At 49.9% G+C, this 17454-nt stretch overlaps 1 protein-coding gene across 9 annotated transcripts in view; it reads left to right on the forward strand.

Annotated features, from left to right (window-relative positions):
* Positions 1-17454, forward strand: part of AGAP1 (ArfGAP with GTPase domain, ankyrin repeat and PH domain 1) — a 308736-nt gene that overhangs the window by 54349 nt on the left and 236933 nt on the right. For 2 of the 9 annotated variants that reach the window (XM_066189386.1, XM_066189385.1), the window contains exon 1: positions 9890-11366. The exons of 4 other annotated variants lie outside the window; for them this stretch is intronic. In XM_066189386.1, coding sequence (XP_066045483.1) covers positions 10349-11366 — 1018 coding nt within the window. In that variant the 5' untranslated portion in view covers positions 9890-10348. Of the gene's footprint in view, positions 1-9884; positions 11367-17454 lie in introns of those variants that run through there. 3 more of the 9 variants (XM_066189387.1, XM_066189388.1, XM_066189384.1) reach the window with 3 other exon arrangements.

The raw sequence follows: 17454 nt of genomic DNA on the forward strand, positions 1-17454 counted from the left end.
TTATGAAAACGCAGGAGAACCATAAACAAATCAATCTATTGCATCAGGACATGTGAAACCTGGTATAAAATCCCAGACTGGTTTGGGTTGGAAGGGATCTTAAAGCTCATCCAGTTCCATCCCCAGCCATTGGCAGGGACACCTTCCACTATCCCAGGTTTTTCCAAGCCCTGAAATTTCCTCATCATGACTGTAGCAGAGCCCTGAGCAACTCTGACATGGTCAAGTTGTTCATCACTGTCAGCTGACAAAGAGAAACCTCCGTGGGGTTCAAGTATTTACAGCAAAATAGGCTGATGTTGCCCTTTAAAAGAGTCAATGTTCTTTGTGTCTTGTCAGCAAATGTGTCAGTTAAAAGAATCCAGGACGAAATCAGTCACAAAATGAGTAGGCCTTGCTATTTGGAAAGAAGTGATCTTTACCTATAACTTCCCCCCGCCCCCCCTTAATTTTGTCTGGAATAAAGGCAATACCTAGAGAACAGTCATGTTATGTCAGGTGTTAATAACAAAAAATAGCTTCTGGCTTCCTGGTGAAATTCTTCTAATTCAGTTCTTTTTTTCTGTGATTTTTTTTTTTTTTTTTTTGGAAGTGATTTTGATCGTGTGCCCGAGTTTTGAAAGATGAAGTTGTTCAACATGGCTAAGAAGTATTTCGTAAGAGCCCTTTGATTGCTGGCCTGCTTGCAGCATGTGAAATTTTTGACAGCAATCTCGATTGATTCTTCCATGTTCAATAATGTGTTCATTCCAATGGTATTTCCTGAGCAGCTGGGCTTGCTTAGCTTTGGAGCTAAAACAGCAAAAGCAAGGAAGTGAATTTTCCAGCCCCTTCCCCACCCCTCCACTCCCCCCCTCTTTTTTTTTTTTTTTTTTTGGCATGTTAGAATATTATGTTAATTTTTTTTTATCCTGTTAATGAAATGGCATGGAAACCATTGGAATAACAGGGGGAGGGCAGGAGCAGAATTAGAGGACCAGGAGGAAATGGCACATTTTATAGCCCTGTGTATGGCGAAAGGGCTGGCTTCAGGAATTAGCTTCTCCTTTCAGAGCCAGTCTAATCAAAATTCGTATAGAGCTGTGTTTCCTGCTGGTCTCTGCCTTAATGAGTGCTTCTGTTTCAGACAGATCTTCTGAAGTGCTAAAGGATGAGTTTTCTGCATTAAAACTAATGGTAGGTCTTCAGATAACAGGCAGATTGTCCATTGAAATGCTGCTGAAGAGGATTAGGGTGTAAAAAGTGGGATGTGAGATAGCGAAGGGAGAATTTGTGTGCTGCCTTAGTGCATTGAGACAAATCCATACATTAAAAGTTACTCTTAAGAAATGCCTTTCATCAATGGAAAATGCTGCTCTTCAGATTTTAATCTTTGGTTCAAGCAGTATCTTTGTCTATTGATTGGAGACAGGTTGAACATACAAAATTTGGAATACAGAGAGAATTCTTCCCTGTGAGGGTGGACAGGCCCTGGCACAGGGTGCCCAGAGAAGCCGTGGCTGCCCCTGGATCCCTGGAAGTGTCCAGGGCTGGGTTGGACATTGGGGCTTGGAGCAGCCTGGGACTGTGGAAGGTGTCCCTACCCATGGCAGGGGTGGAATGGGATGGGCTTTGAGGTCCCTTCAACCCAAACCACTCTAGGATTTTACGAATCTGGATCTGTTGAAAGCACTGCTGTGCTGGTGTTTAACAGCGTTTCCCAGCTGATCCAAACGGGTGTTTTGGATCTCTGCCTCCTGCCACTGTTCAACATTCCTGCAAATCTGGAGGGAAACAGCCCAGCCCCTTCAGCTTCCCTGATGTTCTCTCATGGTGTACCTCGTTAGTTTGCTTGTACATCCCAACAACTGTAATCCTTCACTGGGGGGATTTCTTAAGGATCATTTCTGTCTAAAAGGAGACTCCCCTTCTCTTCCCTTCTTCCACATGCACGGTGGCACTTCCATTCCAAGGAGGCTGTGCAGGTGTAGCTGCTGGGCTAGGACAGACTTCAGCAAGCTGTGTAGGAATCGTACCTGTTTGGATTTGCTGCTTTGCATGGTTCATTTTGCCATGCTGTTTGTGTCCTTCAGTGCCCCTTGGGTCAGTGTGTAGCTTGCAAAGTGCCTACCCAAACCCGCTCTCTTTGTGTTTGTTAAAACCTTTTTGGCTTTGAGGATGGCTTGAAAACACGGCTACTCAAGCTCATTTCACATCACATTTTCTTTACTGCTGTACTTGGTTTTAGAGAGAGAAGCTTTTTAAAAAGTTTGGGTGATAGTTAAAAGCCTTTCCAGACGTCATGGTTTGTTCAGCTGCATAAAGGCATCGAGCAGACTTTCAATGCAAGGCTTGCATAACACAGGGGTGGCTCATTGAGTGCAGCACCTGGAGGGTCTGAGCTGGGGCAGGTTCCATCTGCTCTGTCCCCAGCCAAAGGCCATGATTGTGTAATGCCACACAAAGCCTGGCATGCAGCTGACCTTGGTGTGTACCCACAAAATGCCCTATATAGATGGTGCATGCAGCTGGAGAGACAGAGAGAAATGGTGTTGTAGAACCACAGAGTGGTTTGGGTTGGAAGGGACCTTAAAGGCCATGGGCAGGGACACCTTCCACTAGCCCAGGTGGCTACAAGCCCTGTCCAGCCTGGCCTTGGACACTGCCAGGGATCCAGGGGCAGCCACAGCTGCTCTGTGCCAGGGCCTACCCACCCTCCCAGGGAACAATTCCTTCCAAATATCCCATGTAACCCTGCCCTCCCTCTGTTTAAAGCCATTCCCCCTTGTCCTGTCCACAAGAAGCCCTTGTGAAATGTCCCTCTGCAGCCTTCTTTTAAGTCCCCTTTAGGTGCTGGAAGGCTGCCGTAAGGTCTCCCTGAAGCCTGTGGGGAAAGCTACGCTCCGTTTCTGAGGCTGTAAAAGGGAGTGTAAAGTTGTAACTGCACCCCAAGCCTCAGTTCCCTGAGGAAGGTCCAGTCTGAGCCTATGGAATGTCTGTGTCCAGAATGGAACGCCACAGCTGAGAGTCTTTCTGTCATCTACTTGTAGATGAGCCCAGACTATCCTCCCCATTCCGTTCCTGTTCCCTGCTTCACTTTCCTGCCTACAGTTAAAAAGATCCAGAGTCAAATCTGTGATACATGTTGTGACACCTGACTTTGCAGAGAAATGCCGTGTAGTGGCAGCAATTTAATCAGGTTCCCAGAAGAGTAACACTGCTCCGTTAATAGATGGCTGTGGCAGGAACAGGTGCCATGGCACATCCTCCCTCTTTCTCACACTGATGGATCCAAGTCCATGCTTTTAGAATAGTCCTTTTCCATAAGCACGCAACTCCCTGTACTCATGGCCCTTCAGAGCCTGCCCAGGCTTCATGCGGATTGTCCTGTGACTGTGAGTGCTCACCTAGATCCTTGTTAGCGACAGATTCACCTGCTTCCAATATTTGGGAGCTGAAAGTTTAGCCAGAAGTGCTTTCTTGAGTTCCCTTTGCTTCGCTGCAGTGCAGTCTCTTTGAGTGTTCAGGTGATTTGAGGTGAAAAACAACCAGCCTGAAAATGAGGAGCACTGGGTAGCTGGCAGGCATCTGGAAATTATCCTGCTTGTGAGGTACTGAAACAGCACAAGTAATAAGCAAAAGGTGCAGTCCTGAGTTACAGCTGATGCTGCCTGTCTGAATATTTTACTGTGCCAGAGAGGGGATTAAAGGAAATGTATGATAGCCTGAGTTAAAAAGCATTTAGCTTCTAAAAAAAACACCAAAAAAACCCCGTAATGTCCAAAACGAGGTAAGGATTTATTGAAATTTGTACTGTTTCTTATTGACACAAACGTGGCTTTATAATAATGAATTATCTGTTAATAAATACCTGCATTTAAAATGAGACTCCGAAGTGACGTCGTGTACCGACTTAGATTGTTAACAGCCCCCTCAGGGAGTGCTGGGTGTGTAGGAAGATGAGTTTTCTTGCAGTTTATTCTTGGAATCTTTGCCTGCCAGCTGTTGAGAGGGCAGGCAGGTGACAGGAGCAGCCTTTTGGAGTTGGATCAGCTGATGCTTTTCTGAGCATCCCTCGGATGGCCGAGGTGCCCTGCTGCTGTTTGTCAGTGTCTGGGGTGTTCTGTCTCAGGAGATGAAAAGAACAGCCAGCAGGGCTCCTAGGTGACACTGGCAGCCTGCTTAGGAGCAAATTAAAGTCACAGAATTCGCATTTCCACAGTTCTCCCTGTGAATAACTGCAGTATGTGAACAGCTCTGTGTTGGCAGCTTGGATTGAAGTGGAAGCAGAGTCTTGGGATCACCTGTGGGAATGGCTTTAGCATTGGTTGTTTCATCTCCAAGGCCTTGGGGGAATGGCAGAATGATAAACCAAGTTTATAGAAGTATATATCAAATTTTATATCTGTAACTCAACAGTGTAGCTCTCAGGACAACAAGCTTTAGTGTCTTAGCTTGAAGTATTAATATGTAGTTTTTGTGATCTATTTTATTTTTCCTATGTTTTACTTTTGCCTGTCCTGCTGCTTCATCTAATTTCTGTAGCAGCAGCAGGATACATCTCCTCTGTCAGATGATGTGATGTAAAAAATCCTTATGGGAAGATGAATCTCGCACTTAATTCTCTGGATGCTTCTTTGTTCAGTGAGAAGATAACTGAGGACTACCCTGGTTTGTTCAGTAAAACTCCAGCTTCAGTCAGGTATGTTGTTTTGTTTTTAAGCTGATGGATGCGCACAATATATTAATTTTAACAGCCCCATCAGCTTGGGGGCAGAAATCAAAAGGATGGTCTCAGTCATGCAGAAGAATTCAAGATGTTTTGTGCTCTTTCCCTTTAAAAAAGGGATTTTGTTCTGTTTGTTGAAGAAAATTGCAGGGATCAAACCTGCTATGCCAGGACATCAGAGATTTTGTGGAATTCGGAATTTGCTTGAAGACAATTTTTAAAAAAATAGTACCCCTAGCACGTGGCATGGTTTTAAAAAAAATCATGACAGATTTAACTTCATGTTTTTCCATTTCTCATAAAGTTGAGTGATTCTTTCCCTCATCTTCATTGAATGGATATGAGTCAAAGGTATTCCATTATTCTATTTATAAAATAATGTAGTCTTATGAAGCAAGAGCCGTTCAGACTATGAAGTGCATAACAGGCATAATTGATGTGAAAGGAAGTACCATAATCCATGCTGAGAAATGAAAATTACAATTATTGTGACTTTTATTATCCCATGTGGTAGAATATCCCTGGCAATAAGGCACGGTCTTCCTGGAGAAGCAATGCCAAACATTTTACCTCTCTCCTGGTGATACAAAGACAAATGATTGAGTTGCATTTTTACTGCGCATCCCGTCGCCCTTATTCCCCTTCCTGCTCAGCATCCAGTGTTTTTAGGACAGGAATGTGGTTTCCTCGTGCTGACAGTAAAATCATTATTGATGCCAAATGCTGACTTCTTGCTGGTAGCATCTATTCTCTGCTTTGTTGTGAGATGTCTCTGCTCCTAATCTGAGTAAAGAATTGCCTACAGTGAACTCAGGCCTGTTTAATGGACAAGTGCAGAGTGACAGGAGAACACAGATCAGTGCCTTAATGCAAACCCCGTGGCTCCAGAGAGCCCCTGAGTTTGGGCTCTGTGTTGCTGGTCCCCTGCAGCACAATGTTGTTCTGGTCCAGATGCCTTCTCTTGTTTGCTGGTTGAACGCTGATCCGTGATGACAAACAGCGGACGGAGCGCGGCCTCTCCAGGAGACAAAACTGGAATCACGTCCGAGTTACTCTTAAGAATTGCACAGGTGACCTAATTTTGCCTTCCACAATCAATTTGCCAAAGGAACCACTACTTGGAGTGATGTGTGTCTAGAGTTTAACCTGCAGTCTGCAAAAATGGTAACATTTGGGGCTGCCTTTCTTACCAAAAAAAAAAAAAGGAAAAAAACCCCCCAAACAATTAAGGCAACGAAGTGTCCAATAAAATCCAAAACATGGGCATATAAACAAGCAGCATCACAGGAACTGTGTCCCTGGAAGGTTCTGGCAAACCTGTCCAGTCTGTCAGAAATGTTAATTCTGAGGTGCTGCTAGTGTGTGTATCAGGCATTTCATAGAATCCTAGAACTGTTCAGGTTGGAAAAGACCCTTGAGATCATCAAGTCCAGCTCTTCCTCCGTGTCAGGGCTTTTACATTTGAGTGGTGATTGTGTTGGATCTGCTGGCAGAATGTGAAACACCTGTAAGGAATTAGGAACAAGGAATCAAAGAATTATGATTATAATTATTTTTGCAAAGAGTTCTTGAGAAAAGAGAAAATGCAACGCCTGTTTTGCATCACTTGGAATGACACAAGAAGTGCTTGCTTTATAAAGTCAGCACCAGTAGTATTTGCTGCTCACAGTGACCTTGCTCTGCAGCTGTTGGAGAGCAGGAATGCTTCTCCTGCCAGCGGGGTCATCTCTGCAGTTGTTGATGGTGAGCAGGCAGTGAGTGCTGTGTGCTGGGAATGTGAAACTCAGCTCTGGAACATCATCCAGGATGGGCATCAGGGAATGGTGTGTTCAGAGAGCTCCTTCTGCACTCTGATCACACGAGTTTTGCTTGAAGCTTTCTAAAGAAGTACTTGAGACACCTGTGCTTCACTGGTTAAAAATAAGTTACTGGCTTCATTGCTGAGAATTGTGAAACTTTTTATTTTGGTAGAGAGGTTCTCCTACTTGGGAAATGGCAAATGTGGCCTTTCACTGGCTACGTGGGATGGAGGATTTCCATGGTTCTACTTTTCCAGTGTGACCGCATTGGAGGGACAGCAAGACTTTGTCAAGCAAAATCATTTGGGCGTGTTTGGTGAGCTTGGCAGAAGGGCACGGAGCAGTTTGCAGCGTTGGAATGAGGTGGGATGAACGGAGGGTGTAAACCCCTGTGTCCCCAGCCCCCCGAGTGAGCCCAACACCTTTCAGAGCCCGGTATTTATGGTTGCCTGTACCTCCCGCTCTGCTTCCAAGCGCGTGTGGAATGAAAGGTGAGCGGGAGCCGCTGCCGAGGGCCCTTCAGGACACACGGCGTAGGCTGCGAGCCAAATGACTTGTTTGGGTTGGCTGCCGTGGCTCCTGGCTGCTCTTGTCCCAGGGCCTGAGGGACTTGTCCCGTTCTGGGAGCGGATCTGTGCTAATTGCGGGCCGGGAGGAGCGGCAGGAGCCGGGCTGCGCTCGCCGCTTGGCTCGCAGCCCGGCCGGGGTGGGCACGGGCTTCGAGCCGTGCTGCCCTGGGCTCCGCCGGGATCCCCGCGCCTTGGGGATCGCCTCGGCGGGCATCTCGGACCTCTTCTGGAATACTGAACGTGACATCCCTCGCACTGGGCATTAGGTCCCTGCTCTGAGATAACCCGGCGTTAGGGGAGCCATTAAAGCAGATTTCTGTAGGAAGTCTGACAGCAGGTGAAGGGGGATGGCAGGACCACCAGGTGATGGACTTTGCACCAGCAGCACAGGCGGCTGCAAAACACCTCGTCCTGTTTACAGGGAGCCTTACAAGAAGTTGCAGGGTGGTAAGTTGTGATGAGTAGCAGCAGAGCAACCTTTGAGTACCACTTACTGCCCGTAGGAAGAGCTGCTGCAGCATCTCGAACCGATGATGGATGTCCGCGTTTCCACCCCGGTACAAGCGGAGCACAGCCCGGAGCGGGGCGGGATGCGGGGAGAAGGGGGGTGTGGGATGCTCCGGAGAGGGCTGGAGGAATGTGCCGGCTATTTGTCTGCGCTTAAAAGTGGTTCCTCTGGAGGGGTCTGTCATCCCGGGAGGATGAAAAATGGTTGATCCCGCTCCGGGTGAGGAGGCTGCGCTCCCCGCGCGGCGCGCTGGAAAGCGCGGCCTGGATCGGGAGGCGGGATGCGGGCGGGAGGAGTCCTGGCAGCCCCGCACGCTCGAAGTCTGGTGCATTTACACATTTGGATCTTGAGAAAGACATAAACAACAATTTTTTGACTCTGAGACTAGTATTTCGTAACAGATCTCTCCTTCCTCCTCTCTTCCCCTCATTTTTTTTTCCTTTGGAAATGGCCTTTGAGTGTCAGAGAAATGGAAGAATGTGCCATCGTTCTATGGTAGCGAACAGCATTTAGAAGGAACTCGAAATTTGCTCTCAGGCTGGCCGGGGGAGATCTCTTAGAATCCCAGGGACATTAAATATCTTGTTCCAACTCTTCACCATGGGCAGGGACCCTGTCACTATGGACCAGGTTGCTCCATGTTGGTCTTGAATCCAAATCTGCTGCAGATACACGTGCAGGTCTATTCCATGGTAAATAGAGCTAAGAGGCATCATCAGCGTTAATTAGTCAGTGTTGAAGACAACAACACTCTGGTATCTGGAGAAATGAGCTAAATGAGGAATTTTCGGTGTTAATGGAGCAGCAGTGTGTGTTGTGGGATCACAGTGCCATCAATCAATGGATGTGTGTAGAGGCTGGGACCCAGAGCATCCCTAATTCCTGGTGCGGGAGTCCAGCCTCCCACCTGGAACTGGGGATGTGCCCTACCTCAGGTCCAAGTTGGTGCCCTCCCTCCCCTGCTCCTGGGGATGTGCCCGTCCCAGATGTGTCTCGAGGTCTGGAGCTGCTCCTCACTGGAGGTGAGGCCAGGCCCTGGCACAGCTGCCCGGGGCAGTGGTGGAGACCCCATCCCTAGAGGGATTTAAAAGACCTGTAGATGTGGCACCTGGGGACACGGTTTAGTGGTGGAAAGTGGAAGTGCTTTCCTTCCTTTTTATGTCTGATTTTTTATTGCTTTTGACCCTCAGTGGCATTGGTAAAGGATGTTTTGATTGCAGACGTGGGATGGAGGTGCAAGGCAGCTGAAGGTGGTTTTTCAAACCTGACTTTTTATGGGATGTTAGGCATGGAACCTAGAAACCTTATTTTTAATGTTGCTTAACTTCTTTTCTGCCATCCTGGTTTGTGAGTGACTAAGAGCGGGCATTTATTGGTTGGTAATTAGCTCAGCATCCCTGCAAAAGCACGGGCAAGCTGGGTGTGAAAGGGGGTGTTTGTGTCACACCCTCCTCCAGCTGTGTTCGAGAGCCAGGTTCTGATGAAACCGCTGCTTGGCAAGGGTTTTTGCATGACTAACCTATCCAGTAATGGGGCTTGTTAATTGCGCAGAGTGTTGCGGTGAGCAAACGTTTATTGAGGAGGGTCACAGATAGAAAAATAACTCGGTTCTGGGTAATTTTGACTGTTTTTAAGAAGGAAGTGTTGCCTCAGATGCAGAATGAACTAACATCTGAGCTCAGGTCCAAGTTGATGGGCACCGCACAGCTTCTCCTTTCGTGGGTGTGGATAAATCCTGGATCCCATTAATACGTACAATTATCCAAAAAGGCAGGTGCCAAGAGGGTGTGCCAGACTTCTCAGTGGTGTCCAGTGCCAGGATGAGGAGCAATGGCCATAACCTAAACCACGGAAAGTTTCACGTGTGCGTTGAGGATGGGAACAGACTGCTCGGGGGGCTGGGGAATCTCCCTTTCTGAAGCCGTTTCATCCTCACCTGGATGCGTTCCTGTGTCACTTGCTCTAGGTAACCCTGCCTGGGCAGGGGCTCGGACTGGATGACCTCCAGAGGTCAGTTGCGTGCTTCTGGTTCGCTGATGCTGCTGGCAGGGGAGGTGAGGCGTGTATCCCTTTGCCGAGAGGAGTGGCAGAGGGAGTCCGGGAGCGCTCTGCTGCCGCTCCCGGGCGGGCGGGACTCCACTCCGGCGCTTGTTTGCTGCCGGCTGGCGCGGCCGGGCCCCGCCGCTCCGCTGCGCGCTGCCCGCCCCGGGGCGTGCGCCGGGCGCTCCGGCCCCGCCGGCCCCGCTCCCGCGCGGACCTTCCCGCGCCCGCCGCGCCGCCGGACCCGCCGCCCGTGGGTAATCGGATTGGCCCGGCCGAGGGGGCAGGAAGAAACCCGGCCGGAGCCGCGGCCGTGCGGCCGCGCTGTAAACAATGAGGTCGGAACCGGCTGCTGCGGTTCCCATTCCGTGAAGACGGGAGCCGGGCTCCGCGGGAGGAGGATGCGTGCGTGGATGTGAGCCGTCCCTCGGCGCCTCTCCGGGATACCGCTGCCATGGACGCCGGCCGCCGGCGGGGAGCGCGGCCAGAGCCCAGCCTGACCCCGCCGCAGAGCGGGGTGTGACACCGGAGCATTTTTTTTTTAAAATTACTGTTTATTTATTTCATTATTTTTTAACCGGGTTGCAACGGTTTGTGGCTCTGCGTTTCCAGCCACCCGCGTCTCTCCGTCCATCCATTCATCCATCCGCCCGTCATCCATCCATCCATCTCTCTCGGCGCCGATGCCCGCGGTGGCCGCCGCTGCCTGAAGGGCAGAGCCATCATGTACCTTCTGGACAGCAGCGAGCCGCCGGCCGCCGCCGCCTCCTCCCCCGAGAGGATGCAGCGGGGCACCCCGCAGAGGAAGACCGTGTACCGCATCTCCGTGACCATGGTGAAGAAGGAGCTGCTGGGGCCGGAGAGCGGCCACGCCGGCCCCGAGCTGCCCCGGCGCGGGCGGAGCCGCCCGCCGGGCTCCTCCAGCCTCACCAGGGCCGGGCTGCTGCTGCTGGAGGAGGAGGAGGGCGAGGAGGAAGGCGAGGAGCGGGACACTGTCCCCAGCCCCTGCGGCTTCCGCACCTTCAGGACGCTGAGCACGGGGCAGCTGGAGCTGGGCCGCCTCAAGGTGCCGAGGAGAGCGGGGCCGCCCCTGCCCGGGGCGCCGCGGGGCAGCGCCGGACACGGAGAAGCCGCGGCGGCCGCCGCCGCATCCCCGCCCGGGGAGGAGGAAGACAAGGACGGGGGGCCCGGGGAGCCGGCCCCGGGGGAGCGGGGCCACAGCCCGTGGCGGCAGCCGGGGCTGCTGCGGCGGAGCTTCAGCTTCAGGCACTGGAGCGGCGGCGGCGGCGCGGAGCCGGCCCGGGTGCGGCGGCACAGCAGCTCCGGCTGCCTGCCCGGGCCGCCGCCGCCCTCGCCGCCCGCCTCGCTCCCCGCGGAGCCCCCCGAGAAGCGCAACACGCTGGACGTGGGCGAGGTGCTGAGCCAGGCGGATCCGCTGTCCCGGCTGGAGCGCTGGGAGCGCAGCAAGAGCAAGAACCGGACCCTGGATAACAGCGACCTGCAGCGGCTCTCGGAGCGGCTGGGCCGGGAGGGCCCCGCCGGCGGCACCGAGCACCGGCTGCTGCGCTTCTTCAGCGGCATCTTCGCCCGCAGGGACGGCCCAGCCGCTCTCTTCGGCAGCCCCCACGGGCGCTCCCCCCGCAGCAGCTTCTCCAAGTCCAGGGCTTATTTTAGCAGCCTCAGGAGAGCTGCCGTGGACATGCAGTCGAGCTCCGAGAGCATCAACGGGTCCCCCCATAAAGGTGCCCGTCCTTGTCTCATCTGGGTGGCTTGGCATCGAGCCGGGGGATGGATGGTGGGGTCACGGGGCTGTTGGGTGTAAGGAGAGGGAGCTGCTGCACTGGGGTACATCAGGGTGGGGAAGCCCTGGCACAGGTTGGTTGCCCGGAGAAGCTGTGGCTGCCCCTGGATCCCTGGAAGTGTCCAAAGCCAGGCTGGATGGAGCTTGGAGCAGCCTGGGATAGTGGAAGGTGTCCGTGCCCATGGCAGGGGGTGGAATGAGATAGTGTTTAAGGTCCCTCCCAACCAAACCATTCCGTGATTCTATGGATACAGCGTGCTTGGAAGCGCATGGTAGCACAGCTCTGCAGAGTGCTGGTCGGGCTGTGTGACCTCCTGAACCAAAAATCCCTCTCTGGGGTGATTGGTTGTGCATTCTAGGACAGCTGAGTGAGGCAAGTGTTGCTCAATTAATAATGGAATAGAAGCTGAACTGGAGTGCTGCTGTATATAGGTCACTGGGTGGCCCAGTGCTGCGCAGCTGTGGGACTTTCTGCTTTTGGGAAGACTTCTGTAATCTGAAAGATGGGCTGTGTTGGTTAGAAATGGGCACTGCTGGAGAAGTGAGTGAATACTGCTGTAAATGTCTCCTGAATCCTAAACGTTCATTGTAATAAAAGAGCTTGAACTGAGGTAGATATTTTTGAAAAACACAGTACAGACTCAGAAGCCACACTCTTTGAATTATTTTATTATATGAGTCATTTTATATAGCTATGTACAAATTAGCCAGAGCATTTCTAGTCTAGGTGGAAATCAGATAGGGAATTCTGGGGGTTTGTGAATCCCTCAGATACAAGAAAAACTTGAACAAGGACCTTACTGTGGGATGGAGGTACCTTACTGTGGGCCAGCAGGGAAGAGCTGACGAGCTGCTTTGTGTGAGCATCTGGAAGGATCCCGGTATCGTTGGCTGGGACGTGTCAAACCAGAAATGCTGGTTGTGGAGCTTCGTTGTGAGACGGTGCTTTCTTCTAGCTGTGCTTTCAGATCTTTCATAAGTATCTGTGATGAAACATGTAACCAGCAGTTATAGTCGTCTTTGAGCACTCAGTGCTTATCAGGTGGCAAATGATCTCCGAGTTGCTGCTTTTCTGCAAATACAATTCTCAGTCAGGTTAAGCTTTCATACAAGCCCAGGTACAGCAGAGGATGGTGTGGAGTTGGGCCCAGGTGGTTTATTGGGGAAAGCAAGAACCAGCTGCCAGCCCCTTCCATATCCAAAGCTCCTGCTGCGAGTGGAGTGTGCCCAGAGTCTGAGGCACGAGGAGCAGAGCCAAATATTTAGACCTAGTAACTGAGGACTGTAAGGTTTTATTGATGTAGAGGCATTCATGTGGGCTTATAATAATCTTGACGGAAATTGTGGTCTGACCTTCGTTAAAGTTCAAGGTAACCACAACAGGGAATTACTTCATTCGGCTCTTTATGCCTGTCCTGTGCCAACGCACTCCAGCTCCTGCTCTCTGCCGACTGCACACAGTCGTATACTGGGAGCACAGTCCTCCCAGCCCGGGAGGAGACTTCAGTTAATCAATAACTCTCGGTGCACAGCACTGAGATGTTCCAGAGAGGTTCTTCCTGTGCGTGCCACCACCAAATTTGTCTGGTGCAATGAAGCCTTGAGGATTGCTCTCCAGCAAATGTGTCCCTGTGACCCAGCCATGTGGCTGCAGTAGGCAGCACTGAGGCAGGCTTGTGTTATGGGTTAGCAGGCCTGGTGTGCTCTGTTTCCTTCCTTTTCTCCATAAAATTGCAGCTTGGGAAAAAAGCTTGTGCACAGCTCCAGTTAGAAAGCTGATTTTGAGTTAATTTGTCTTTAGTTTCTCCTACTATATGTTGCAAAAAACGTTTAATTAGGTATTATGATTAACATGCCAAATATCTTTTAATATTTTAAGGTTGGAACAAGGTGTTCTTTGGCCAGAACTTGTCTTTTGCTTCTTTTAGTTGATGTGGAGTTGGTGTGCTCTTGACAATCCTGCGCACAGATTCTGGGATAATTGCAGACACGCAGGTGGAACCTTAATTTCAGTGTGGGTTTTATTCCCTGGAAACTTTAAGGAATTCTTCCTTGTGAGTGTGGGCAGGCCCTGGCACAGGATGCCCAGAGCAGCTGTGGTTGCCCCTGGATCGCTGGAAGTGTCCAAGGCCAGGCTGGATGGCGCTTGGAGCAGCCTGGAATAGTGTCAGGTGTCCCTGCCTATGGCAGGGGGTGAAATGAGATGGGCTTGAAGGTCCCTCCCAAGCCAAATTAGGCTGTGATTTTATGAATCTGCACTTGTTTGCCTCTTGACTTTTGTGTTCTCTGTGGTTGGTGCTGCGCAGGAGTTATTTGATTTAGTACTTGCAACTAAAAGCCTGCCCAGGATCTTAAGAGGAAGTAGAAGTTTAAAAAAATTCAGTTTGTTGGCATTTTTTAGCTTCAAATATTCACCTGGGTATTGCGATATCTGCTTGGATGATATTTGCTGAAAAGAAATTGCCTTACCTACCACAGTCGGGTATAACATAGTTTTGAACAAGTTTTTAAGCAGAAGAGTGAAGAATTTTTAAATCTACATGTTTTTGATGTTGCTGAGCCTGACTTAGGCTGTGAAGTGGGTAAAGGTTGATTTTTGGCTGGGGTCAGTCTAAAGACTCTCAGTAGTTATTCATGCTGTCACCAAACAGCCCCTGAGCATCAAGCCTTTTCCTTTTCTACCTGCAAACCACATTTGCTGTGGTATTGTTGGCCTCAAATCCTATGCAAGCAACAATTCCCAAAACTTTTGCAAGGGGAAGCGGGGGATCCATCTATTTGAAGGAAGAAAGGTTTTCTGTGTGCACAGCTACTATCCCCAAAGGCAGAAAGAGAAACTTCCATAAACTTCAAGCCAGAGAAGTTATTTTTGTCTTAAACCATTTAGGAGAAGTCATTCGGGGGAACGTCATTCTTCATCTAAACTTTTTTCTTCTTGAAGTTTTCCTTATTCTTTCCTCATGAGAGAAACTCTTGCTGCTCTGAAGGAAGAGGAGGAGGATGTCTCTGGGGCTGAGTGTGGGAGGTGGTGTTAAAATAGTTTATTTTTCAGTCGTTCTCACTTGTTGCTTTTGTTTGAATAACCTCTCTTTAGGATATACTAGGCAGATTTGGGTATCAGAACTGTTGACTATCGAAAAGAGTATCATTATAATATGATAAACTGCTCTTTTGAGGTTTTTTCCCCGGAGGTTTTAGAGGAGTTAGTTTTAAGCCCTTATCTCGAATTCTCTGCAGCTTAGAGTCGTGGGAAGCAGGGGAAAGCTGCTGAGTGATCTCTGTTGGAGGCCTCCAGCCTTTCCTTGCAAAGCTTCACTTGAGATAGTTCTTGTTAGTTCTGTGTCATCTCCTTGCTCCTCTGGTCACTGCTCTGCTGTGCTGCTTTCCCAGGGCAGCGCAGTAAGCCTGATGTGCACTCGTACGGACGGGTGGGCAGAGATCTGGAGCATATGAGATTTGAGCCGAAAGATGGAAATGCTCTGCAACTGGTCCTGTGTGGCTCCCTGGGTTGTAGCTGCAGGTTTTTGGTGCTGTGCTGGCATAAGCATAATCTTTTTCAGTGCTGGAGTGTCCCTGATTTCATGACATAAAAGCTGCCTAGGACTCTTTCAGCTGTTTCAATTCTTGTGGGTGTTGTCTAGAGGTTGTTGTGAAAATAAAACCCAGCAGATAAACAGATAGCATTTGGGGTCAAGCATTTTGAAGCATTGTCTAAGAGGGTTTTTTATTATTATTTATTGGGTAGGTCTTGTGTCAAGCAAAATGAATGCCAGCTGCACTGATAGAGCCAGGTGATTAAGAACTGAACTGGTATTAAGGTCACTGGCTGAATTAGAGAATGAGATGGATTAATGTTTGCACAATATTGAAGTATGTGCCAGCTGCTAGCAGCTGCGGGTCTTTGTTTTTCTCTTGAAATTGAAAAGAAATGTAGAATTTTAATGCCTCTCTGCTATAAACTTGACAGTTAAATGCCTAATGGCAGTAATGGGTACCTTTGTTGGGACAGATCGCTGAATACTTCTGTAAAGTGTTGTGCAGGCATTCATCTCCATTCCCTCCCAAACCAAGCTCTATAAATTGAATTAGTGTTCTGTTGTTTTGCCAGAGATCTGCCTGGTCCTTGGTTTGTCACTCCAGGTAATGATGTGTTTATCTAATGGAGCTCATGCAGATGACCAAAGCACGATTTGCACAAGGAAAAGAACGTGATATTCCTTTTCCTTTCCTCCTGATTCCTTGCCTTGAATCTGAGGTTGCTCGGTGTGAGGAGAAGCCAAGTGCCAGGTGCTGCCCTTAAGTCACAACAACCCCTGCAGCGCTGCAGGCTGAGGGAAGAGTGCCTGGAAAGGATCTGTAAGGAAAGGACCTGGAGGAGCTGGTCAACAGCAGCTGAAAATGAGCCCAGGAGGGCAAAAGGCCAGTGGCCCTTGGGCTGTGGCAGCCACGGTGTGACACAGCCCCAGGGCAGGCGCAGCCCTGCTGAGCCCCTCCAGACTGTGTCCAGCTCTGGGCCCTCCGGCCAGGGAGACACCGAGGGGCTGGAGCGTGTCCAGGGAAGGGAACGGAGCTGGGGAAGGAGCTGGAGCCCCAGGAAAGACTGAGGGAGCTGGGAAAGGGACTCAGCCTGGAGAAGAGGAGGCTCAGGGGGGACCTGGTGGCTCTGCACAAAGCCCTGACAGGAGGGGACAGCCGGGGGGGTCGGGCTCTGCTCCCAGGGAACAGGGACAGGAGGAGAGGGAACGGCCTCAGGCTGGGCCAGGGGAGGATCAGGGTGGGCATCAGCAGGAATTTCTCCATGGAAAGGGTGGTCAGGCCTTGGCAGGAGCTGCCCAGGGAGGTGTGGAGTCTCCATCCCTAGAGCAGTCCAAGGATGTGGCACTCAGTGCTCTGGGCTGGTGACGAGGTGGGGATCAGGCACAGATTCAACTCCATGGCCTTGGAGGGCTTTTCCTACTTAAAGCATTCTGTGATTCTAAGGAGCATGGGGTTCGTCTGGAACTCTTTGCTCATCCTGTTGGGTCTACACTTACTGTTTTTTCAGAGGTGGAGTCTGTACGTGAGGTGGCAGATGAGCTTTTTCCTGGGACCAGGGGAGGGTTTAAGTTGCTCCATGACTTGACTGCAGTTCTTTACTGGACGTAATGGTTATTTTGCCCTGCAGAATGAAATCACTGGTACCAGATGCTGAGCCCTTACTCTGTCTAGTGAAGCAGCCAGAACCTGCCATCACTCCCATTTCACAAAATACAATTTCAAAGCAGTGTAAGTTCATTAGCAGGGCTGCATCCAGGTTTTGGATTCCTAGATCACCACTGAAGAACCACTTGGGTGTACTTGAACGAGCAGTTTGGCTCTCTGCTGCAGAGCAGAACTAATTTTGATGCTACAGAGCTGATGACCAGCAGCAGTCGAACACTGATTGCCCAAGTACAGCTCTCCAGTTGCCAAATAATGAGTGTAAAAGGATGGCGTGTACTGGGGTTTTCTTTGGCACGGCTATAACCTCAGGAATCGGTGTTTGGAAAGCAGAGAGCAAATGTTTGAAATGCCTGAATATTCCTTTTTGCTTTGGGCTGCATAGGATTTAACCAGAAATCATTAATGCAGACTGTTAATGTGCTGGTGTTACTTTTGATAAGTGGTGTTGGGATTTCCCCATGGCAACTGCAGTAAACACACAGCGAGAGGCACTTTCTGCCAAAAACCACAGAATGGCTTTTTTCATGTGCGAGGAAAAAGAAATGTCACTATGCTGAACCCGTGAAACTATCATCTATTTTGTTCATGAAAAGCATCCAGCATAAAGCCATTATCTTGATGGGAGTTGAAAACGGGGCGTTTGATGATTTTGATGGTTCAGGCTGGTACATAATGACAGTGTGTGACAAATACTTGTGCTTTATTGACAAAATAGCACCAAATGTTTCCTTAAAGCAAAGCAGGCGGCAAATGCTAGTGAGAGAATAAGCAAACAGTGAGCTGTAGCTCTCTACAGGCTTTTTTTGATCATCACAGACTACGTTAAT

Source organism: Chamaea fasciata, unplaced genomic scaffold (assembly GCF_029207755.1).
Source record: "Chamaea fasciata isolate MVZ Bird 193981 ecotype frontalis unplaced genomic scaffold, bChaFas1.0.hap1 SCAF_8, whole genome shotgun sequence".
NCBI lineage: Eukaryota > Metazoa > Chordata > Aves > Passeriformes > Sylviidae > Chamaea > Chamaea fasciata.